We start from the raw sequence: 10,095 nt of genomic DNA, 5'->3' as shown, positions 1-10,095 counted from the left end.
TATTCCACGTATAATTCCGGGCACCCATCTATTCTAAGCTATTCAGTAGGCAACAAAGGGACGTTATTAAATTAAAATATATTCTATAGAAAAAAAATCCTACGCTAGAGATTTGGACGTCACCCGCCGATTTGATTAAATGGTGTGCCGGGAAAGGTGGGGTATACGCCAGCCATTCGGCCTTTGGGGTTAGGGAAAGGGGGGGGGGGTAGGAAATATTTTTTGTTATTTGAATAAATTATAAAATAGAAAATACTTTTATTTGTGTCAAACCACAGTGTAAAGTAGACAGGTAAGTAGATTTAAACTAGACCAAACAGTAGATTAAAAAGTAGATGTGTTTTGAAATAAATTTAATATAAAAAAAAAAAAAACCATAATGAAACTAGATAGACAGCTCCGTGTTGGAAGCTCAGTGTTATTAATATAGAAGTTTAAGGTGAACAGTGTTGCTGTGCTGTAAGCGATCGGGTTGATGGCGCAGCACCGTCAGACTGTGTACGAGACAAACGAACAAGGTAAGGCAAGACGCCGGGTGGGTGTATTGATGTCTTGTTTGCAGCTTGTCAAAGGGAGGAAACACATAAATAAAACAATCTCTGATGGACTTGTAACAAAGAGGGGATTCAGCTCAAAGACGAGCTAATCAAGTTGTTGACAATGATGGGGAGGTTTGTAGGGGCAACAAGGGGGGAAGAAGAATTGAAAGGATAGAAACGGATTAAACATAGGCAGTGAAGATAAACACAAGGGAGGTAATAGAAGAAACAAAGGGAAGGAACTAGGCTAATGTTTATATTTACTAACCGGCATCTTCAAATTCCACAGTGGCTCCTTCCGAGATCTCTTTGATCAGGAACACGTCGAAGATGGACAGACGCCCCTGGGGTAGGGCCTGCTCTTTCCTCACGTGATGGGGGGAGCGCGAGTGCAGGATGAGACGCTGTTTCGTGTGGACGTTGGCCGCGCATAGGGTGCAGTGGTAGTAGCGGAGTTTCCCCGGGGGTGAGGCCGGGGTGGCGTGGTCCAGGAGCTGGAGGTGGCGGAACAGCTGCGCGCAGGACTCGTGCTGTAGGGTGCTGAGGTGCAGCTGCATCTTGTGGGTGGAGTTGGCGAAGAAGCTGCAGGCGTTGCATGAGATCTGCATGGGCGAGCCGGAGACCGTCAGCCGCCACTCGTTCTCGGCCCCGCCCTCCTGGATGTGGTTGACCAGCTGCAGCTTCTGCAGGTGCTTGTCCGTCTTGCAATGGAGCTGAAAGTTGGCCTTCAGGTGCGTCTTGTAGGTGCACAGGTTGCAGTGGTAGGCGCCGTTGCTGAAGGTGACGTGGGCGTCTGCCGGGACCGCTTTGGTCCTGTCGTACTGGATGTGGTTGTGGACGTTCTCCACGCTGTCGGACCCGTATTTGTTGCAGATGCAACACTGGAACATTTTCGTTGCGTCTTTGTTGGATATGTGCCCTAAGCTGTCATCGATTCCGTTTTCTTTTGTTAAGTTCATCGGAATTTCATAGTTACCTGAGGGGGCGGGGTTAGCCGAGGCGGACATGAGCATGGCGGTTTGCTCGTACGAGAACATGTTGCCGGGCAGGTGAGGGCTCAGGGCGGCAAACCTGGCGGCCTGTTCCTGCTGGTTGAGGGCGAGGAGTTTGTTCATCTGGTTGATCTGGTGCAGGGTCATGTCCTGGTGGAGGTGGCTGATGCTCTGGGACATGACCAGCATGTTGTGGGTGTGCTTCTCGCTCGTCATGTGGATCCTCAAATTCCGGGCCACGGAAGTCTCGTAGCTGCACACGTCACACCGGAACGATTGTTTCTGTTTGAGTTTTTTGTACTGGGACTCTTCCTGAGGGTAGGGCGACGAATTATGCGGGGCGGGGGTGCTGGCGGTAGGGGGTAGCGCCTGCGGCGCGGGGGAAGGGGGCGGCTGCATTTTCATTTCCGTGCCGCCGTTTGCCAGATCTTGCATGTTGTTGATGTGCTTGTCCGACTGCATGTGGATGCTGAGGTTGCCTTTGGTTGTCGTGGAGTAGTTGCAGACTTCACAGCGGTAGGGCTTGTACCCGCAGGAGTAGGACTCGCCCCGGGCCAGTCGGGGGTGGGACTGGTTGGTCAGGCAGTAGACACACTGGGCGTCGCTGTCCGGGTGCTTTTCCTTCATGTGGATCTCCAGAGTCTCCTGGTACTTGTAATGCCAGTTACACTTGGGACACTTCAAGGTTTTGCAAGAGTTCCTGGAGTGGGTCATGGTCATGTGTCCACCAAGCGACTGGGTGGAGCTGAGCACCATATCACATTTCGGACACTCCACCCCCTGCGCTCGACCCTGCGGGTGCTCATCGCACGATCCAAAGAAACTCGGCATGTTTAGACCCAGCGACTGTAGAGCGTTGGAAGTCGAGGACATGGCGAAATGCATGCCAGAGGAAGTGCTAGACGGAAGCAGGAGATTGGGCAAGGACGTCGATGGCGTTGACGATGATTGATAAAACGAGTCGGAACCGGAAGGGGATCCAGAGTTACCCTGCGGCGAGGGCAGTACCGAGGGCGATGACCGCTGTCGCATGGAGGGCTGGTCCATGACGGATCCCTGGGAGGTGTAGAGAAAATGGTTGCTGGGTAAGAAATCACTGCCGGATACCTGAGATGTGGTCAAGAAGTTGTCCATCTTGTGCGAGTGGTGAGCCCCTAGGTGAGCTGTAGACCGCTGAAATATACCTGAGTCTTCTTTATGTTCGGTGTCTTGCAGGTCTGCACCGGGGCTGTTTTCCTTCGTAGTTTTAGAATCCCTGACGTGTGGCGCACAAGAGTTTCTTTCCTCCATGCTCGACTTCCTGGAGTCCAAGAAATTGTTATTGTTAGTTGGTTTCATGGACTCAGGAGCCGGAGAAAAAAACGGGTCTTTCCGCAGCTCCGAGGTCCGGCTGTCGAAGCCGGGGATGGGCTGTAATACTGAGATTGTCGGTTGTTTTTCCTTGCCGTAGGTGTGGATGAGCGCCGACGCCGTCGGCCGACACAGCAAGGTTTTTTCATCTTCGTGTAAACTCATCGCGTGGTCGTACATGCAGTGGCGCAGGAAGGATTTGGGGTTCCCGAAGGAAAGTTTACAAATGAAACACATGAGTATAGGTTTGACGTGGTGCCGCTGCGACTTACAGGCCGGGAACCGCTGGAGCAGATCGTCTATCTCCGAGTGTCGCAGGTCGTACACGTTGTAGCTATGCATGGCTGGGCTGGGCTTGTCGGCCGGCTCAGGATCACAAGGGGCGCGGGAGGAGCCGTGTCCGGCATCCGGTTTAGAGAAAAACACGGCGTTGGCTATCTTGGGTATGGACCGCTCTACGGACAAAACCGATTGTCCTTCCTTGACGATGATGGAGTCAGGGAGTAACGGTAGGTCAAGGTCACTGTCCAGACTGCTGCCTTCTATGATGTAAGCCGAGCCGTTGGGGTTGTAGACGATCTTGCCCTTGAAGACCTCGGCGTCGCTGATGGGGCTTTCGTTGTGGAGGAAATGGTGCGGCCTCGGCTGATGGCGACTCGCGGTCTCCGTTAACCCTTTGGCGGTGACGTGCGACCTGTAGCAGGTGTGGTCCATGTAGAGCTGCAGGTTGCTGAACACCGTCCCGCACTCGGCGCACTCGATCTGGTCCTCGTCTTCCTCCTCTTGCTCGTCGTCCTTCTCCGACTCGCTCTCATCGCCGTCGTCTTTTATCTCGACCACGTTGTCGTCACAGTCGACCTCCTCCTCCTCCTCATCGCAAACCCCCGACTGATTCTTCGGCGATCGCTGCGCGCTTTCCGCGCCCGTGTGATCGCGCGGTGCAGTCGAAACGTGATCGGAAATTTCCGTTACGTCCCTGCATCGATCGGCGTAACCGTGCGTCTTCTGATTATCGGGAAACTTGGCCTGATCCGGGAAGGGTGAGCTACGCGTGGCGGTTATCGGGTTCCCGGCGCTGCTGCCGTCCGCCTCCTCCGTCAAGAAGTTGGCGATGACTGGGGAGTACGCACGGGACAGGTCGCTGGCGAGTGACGGAGTCTGCGGCGACGACGACGGCAACCTCGGCGACGACTTCTCCGTGTTGGCGTCCAGATCGTCCCTGACGACCGGGTAGAGCGGCCGGGCGCCGGTGCCGCAGAAGCCCCCAGCGCCGCGGCTGAAGCCCACGTTGGTGTACGAGGAAGGCTCCAGCGGCTCAACATGGGGCGAGCACATCGGCGAGGGCTTCATGGGGGTGCGGTGTGGGCTCGAGTGGGCCGAGGGCGTCTCCATTTTCAGGGGTGAAAAATCCATGGTGGTTGACATGACCTGACTTCAGTCTCAGGAAAAGTCAGGGTACCATCATGGGACCTACAAGAATACAAAATGAAAAGTCAGGATTTCATGATGGGACCTACAAAAGTCAAAATAAATAAATAAAAACGTTAGGATATTAATATGATGGGACCTACAAATGTAAAAGTAAAAAGTCAGGATATTATGATGGGACCTACAAAAGTAAAAAGTCAGGATATTATGATGGGACCTACAGAAGTAAAATAAAAGGTCAGGATATCATGACAAGACCTACAGGGTGGTGTATGAAAGAAAAAACCTAGACCCAGTGAGTCACAACAGCCAGACCCATGTTTTGACACCCCCAACACCAACCTACATTTATATTTATCTTTGTTTTACGCCGCCAAACGTAATTAAAGTCAAATAATGACAGATGTTTTTCGCGTGAAAAAAAAAGCTATTAAACAAACTTATTACAGGGCTGGGCCGTTCCCGGGGACTGTGGCGATATCCCCACAGAAATGAGTCTTCATTTTTCATCATCTCTGATATTTTCTTTTGCTATAATTAATTCTTCATGTCTGACGAGGTGGGGGGGGGGGTGAGACTTGGAAAAGGCATTACTATCTTCACGTAGAACACCCATACAGAAGCCGATAAGAAACGGGTAGGTTTCTCTGGCTCCTGGACGGAAAGAAACAGCCGCCCTTCCCCCTCCCTCCCCCCCCTCCCACCGCTACAGGCAACAAATCTAAAAATTATGTTCGCGAGCAACTGTTAATAGATATTTCGTTGAAACCCAATCGCGTTTTTAGCTGTCGTGTTAATTCCATTAGTATCAGGACAACGTGGAGCCGCCACCAGCCCGGAGTGCACCCCGCGCCCCACACCCGACCCCCCCCCCCCCTTCAGTCATTACAAGGCTCTGCCTACATAGATACATTATCTAACTCATCTGTAAGCCTTCCCGCAGATACAATGCCGCACATAAACACTGATTTAAGATACACCGCCGACTTACTTCTCCTGGGGAGGGGAAGCGCGGGGGGGGGGGGGGGGGGGCGCTCGCACCCTATCCCCCCCTGCCCTGGGTTTTATTTCAACGCCCGACCAGTTTGTCTTGGTTTTTTTTCTGTTTTCGTTTATTCGACGGCAATACAAGCCAAACACCAAATAAACAAGGGAAAAGGGTGAGTTGCCTCCCCTTTAGATAAATTTGCCACCTACAACTAGAGGCTGGTTACGCTGAGATTCAATCAGAATTATGAAAGGGAGGCAACCATGTAGGTTATAAACTTAGTCAAGAGTGATTGTTCTTTCTTTAGTCAACTACCTTTTAAAATACTAAACAAAAGAAATAATGCATTTTTGTGATATTATTTATGTTTGGTGATTCAGATAAAAACCGTGAATAGTAACAGTAAGTTGGTTACTGAAGTAAGTGGCTCGCAAAAGTAAGTTGATGCTGAAGCAGATTGAGGAATTGTTCTCTTTAAAGTAATTAAATTAACAATGAATGGTTACTGTACAACTACTGCAGTAAGATGTGGTAGTGAGATACTCATCCTGTGAGAAGTGTGTACAACTACTGCAGTAAACCCTGGTAATGATGTATTGTGGTAGTGTTGTAGAATGGCAGAGTATTGTAGTATGGTAGTGCTGTAATAGTGTAGTGTGGTAGTGTTGTTTTGTGGTAGTGTTGTAATAGTGTAGTGTGGGAGTGTTATTTTGAGATAGTGTTGTAGTATTGTAGTATGGTAGAATTGTAGTTTTGTAGTGTTGTATAAGAGTAGTGTGGCAGTATTGTATGTGGTAGTGTTGTAGTAGTGTGGTAGTGTTGTAGTATTGTATGTGGTAGTGTTGTAGTATTGTATGTGGTAGTGTTGTAGTATTGTATGTGGTAGTGTTGTAGCATTGTATGTGGTAGTGTTGCAGTATTGTATGTGGTAGTGTTATAGTATTGTATGTGGTAGTGTTGTAGTATTGTATGTGGTAGTGTTGTAGCATTGTATGTGGTAGTGTTGCAGTATTAGATGTGGTAGTTTTATAGTATTGTATGTGGTAGTATTGTAGTAGTGTTGTAGTTTTGTAATATTAGATGTGTTAGTGTTGTAGTAGTGTGGTAGTGTTGTAGTATTGTATGTGGTAGTGTTGTAGTATTGTATGTGGTAGTGTTGTAGCATTGTATGTGGTAGTGTTGCAGTATTAGATGTGGTAGTTTTATAGTATTGTATTTGGTAGTGTTGTAGTATCGTATGTGGTAGTGTTGCAGTAGTGTGGAGGTGGGAAAACCGACGCCAGTGGAAGAAACAAAACACCTCTAATCACCTCCAAGTTGTGAGCAGGTTTAGATAATTAGCCACACCCATTTCATCTCGCCTTACTGCGCATGCGCGGCACCGTTATCTAATAAATTTGACGCCCACCCCACTTCATGAACCTGCAAGCCTGGGATGATTTGCTTCTCAAATTTAACAATAAACAAACGAGTCATTTATAAACAAACGAGTCATTTTACATCTTGTTTTTTTTTAAATAGCAAAAATTCTAGATATAGTTTTTGTGGATTGAAAAACTTATTAACATAAAAAGTAAACAATGATGGTACTGCACGCTGCCCCAACCAATCGCTCTCCTTCTTACTTCGCTCATTGGCACCGTTGGTGTCTTCACGTGTCTGTCTGCCTCTACTGACGAGATTTCGCGAGAACAGAAAAGCTTCGATCTCATTAACATGTTTAAAAATTGATTACTGAATGAAAATTCTAGATGCGAAAAGCGTGGATTCTAGACCGCTCAAATAATTATACGCTGCACACACACACATCCCCCCCCCCCCCCTTCCTTATTATTGAAGTTTGCTCATAGAAAAAAAATGAAAAAAAAATGAAAACATCACCCAGTTATCACAGTGTAGTCTACAGTGTATCGCAATGGACACGGGCGGAGAAGAAAGTTCTGTATTGTAGTTACACGTTAGCGAAGATGTTTTAACACCCTGAATATCTACCCCCCCCAACCCTCCCCTCCCAACTGTACAGCATTCCTTAACACCGAGAGACCCGCTATCGCCGGGGCGATGCCGTTTTGATAAGGCGCCCGGTCCTTGCGCCACAGGGGGCGTTGGTTTTACTCGAAAGGTTCGTCTTAGAGATTCGCCCTAGAGGCTCGTCCTAGACTCTTCGCCCTGGAGGCTAATCTGAGAGGTTCGTCATAGCTCGTCCTAAAGGTTCGTTAGAGGCTCGTCCTAGAGGCTCGAACTACAAACGTTTTACATGCTCGTCCTACAAACCCATCCAACAAACCCGTCCAACAAACCCATCTAACAAACCCGTCCAACAAACCCGTCCAACAAACCCGTCCACCCGTCCACCTGTCCAACATACTCGTCCAACAAACCCGTCCAACAAACCCGTCCAACAAACCCGTCCACCCGTCCACCCATCCAACATACTCGTCCAACAAACCCGTCCAACAAACCCGTCCACCCGTCCAACAAACCCGTCCACCCGTCCAACAAACCCGTTCAACAAACACGTCCACCCGTCCAACAAACCCGTCCAACAAACCCGTCCACCCGTCCAACAAACCGTCTAACAAAGCTGTCTAAATAGTCTATACATATCAGAAGCCCGACCTTGCGAGTGATTTAATTTTTACTTTGATTACAATCTGATTAATTACCTGTTTAATTATCTGCTTAACTAGCTGTTTACCTATCGGTTCCGTGTTGTTGTATTGTTTAAAAATAACACCATTCGTCTTTATAAGACGCTATTTTTAGCCCACAATAAGGTTGGCGCAGTAATCAAGCAGGACAGGTTAATTAATGATCAATGTTGTTAATGAAAACACCACGAAATCAGCGCGGCCATTTGTAAACAAACGGTAATCGGTAGAGGCGAGGAAAGGGTTAAGACAATGATATAATGTAGAGGCGAGGAAAGGGTTAAGACAATGATATAATGTAGAGGCGAGGAAAGGGTTAAGACAATGATATAGTGTAGAGGCGTGGAAATGGTTAAGACAATGATAAAATGTAGAGGCGAGGAAAGGGTTAAGACAATGATAAAATGTAGAGGCGAGGAAAGGGTTAAGACAATGATAAAATGTAGAGGCGAGGAAAGGGTTAAGACAATGATAAAATGTAGAGGCGTAGAAAGGGTTAAGACAATGATAAAATGTAGAGGCGACGATTTAATGAATATAAAAATACAGACTCCTTAAAGGATTTCATATATATGTAAGTAGTATTTAGTAAATCTTTCAAACTTGACGGTCTACGGGACAAGTGAAGTAGAGCTCACCTGTTTCTGTGACCTCGGCATATGAAGGGATAGTGTGGTAGTACTAAGCTGACTACCCGGATTCGAACTCGAGACTTTCGAGTTAGCAGTCTAGCTCTCTACCGCTAGACAACCCCGTCCCTTCTTATATATGTAATGTAAATAACGACATAGAAAGTCATAAAGCGAGCTTGTCATGTTCCTATTAGCCACCCTATAGACTACACACGGCTCAAGTCGGAGTCTGATCCACTCTGGTGTAGTAACACAGTATACAGTCGACATCTCTTTCTGTTTTGTGAATGACGCTAGGGGGGGGGGTGGTAGGCAGGGGGCGCTGTTTGTCTTTACCTAAAAAAAAATGTATTTTTTTAAAAACCCCACCCTCCGCACCCCACACACGCTATTGTTACACGGAAACGGACGAGTATCGCCTCACCCAACGTGTGGGAACCCTAGGGTTAAAAATGCCAATCCTCGGGGCTGATTATAATAACTTAGATTCCAGAGTCCCAGCACGCGGGATCTATTTATATCTTGTTTTCTTTACGTCTGCTTCTCAGGGAATTAAATTAAAGCGTCGTTAAGAACAAGCCATTCCGATATATAACGATACATACTAATTATATTTTTACATAGTTTTAATTTTTTTTAATAATTATAAAATGATGGGGCTTAAATGCAAGTGTTGGTGACGTAGTAATGACGTAGAAAGTGATTTGTGGTGGCGTATCTTAGAGACGTAAACAACGACGTCCGAGCGACACCCATGGTTGTGTCCCCCCCCCCCCTGAATTCAGTGGTTCCAACACACGTCAAACATGACGACCACGTGACCCCCCCCCCCCCCCCCCCCTAAACTCACCAGTTGAGACCCACGTATTTTCTTAACGCTGGTCGCAGCGGCCATTACACTCAGAGTTTAACCCTTGACCTTTAGAGTAATTCACACCACCCCTACCCCCCCCGTCCCCCCACCACTAGCCCAACACCACCAGGCGTTGTTCCACGTTCCCAGTACACTTGGATTAATTCACCTCCCCCCCCCCCCCCACTTATTTTTTTCTAAGCTCCACCTCTCACAAAAAATCTGTTTCCCATAGTAATGTAAACCAGTCTCCTCCTGGACCCAATGTTAAGGTATTTATAAGTACAATTATGATAAAAACCATCGCATGCCGTTATTATAAAAGCCATGATATGTGCCAGTATTTATAAAAAAAACACGAAATGCCATTATTATAAGAGCGATGATATGCCATTATCATAAAAGCCACTATATACGCCAATATAATAAAAACCATGATATACGCCAATATTATATAATAACCATGATATACGCCAATATTATAAAAGCCATGATATACGCCAATATCATAAAAACCATGATATATGCCAATATTATAATAACCATGATATACGCCAATATTATAAAAACCATGATATACACCAATATTATAAAAACCATGATATACACCAATATTATAAAAACCATGATATACACCAATATTATAAAAATCATGATATACA

At 47.1% G+C, this 10,095-nt stretch overlaps 1 protein-coding gene across 1 annotated transcript; it reads right to left on the bottom strand.

Moving 5' to 3' along the window:
• Positions 1-802: 802 nt before the first annotated feature.
• On the bottom strand, positions 803-4,294 carry LOC131935437 (zinc finger homeobox protein 4-like). Its single transcript, XM_059291837.1, has one exon. It carries the CDS (start codon positions 4,292-4,294, stop codon positions 803-805), a length of 3,492 nt encoding a protein of 1,163 aa, XP_059147820.1.
• Between the last annotated feature and the right edge of the window lie 5,801 nt (positions 4,295-10,095).

The sequence above is a fragment of the Physella acuta genome, unplaced genomic scaffold, assembly GCF_028476545.2.
Source record: "Physella acuta isolate Inbredline_101_S28 unplaced genomic scaffold, ASM2847654v3 ptg000144l, whole genome shotgun sequence".
Taxonomy (NCBI): domain Eukaryota; kingdom Metazoa; phylum Mollusca; class Gastropoda; family Physidae; genus Physella; species Physella acuta.
This window is presented reverse-complemented; position numbering and strand designations above follow the sequence as displayed.

Coding starts and splice junctions, on each gene's coding strand:
- LOC131935437 (XM_059291837.1), bottom strand. CDS start 4,294: ATGGATTTTTCACCCCTGAAAATGGAGACGCCCTCGGCCCACTCGAGC.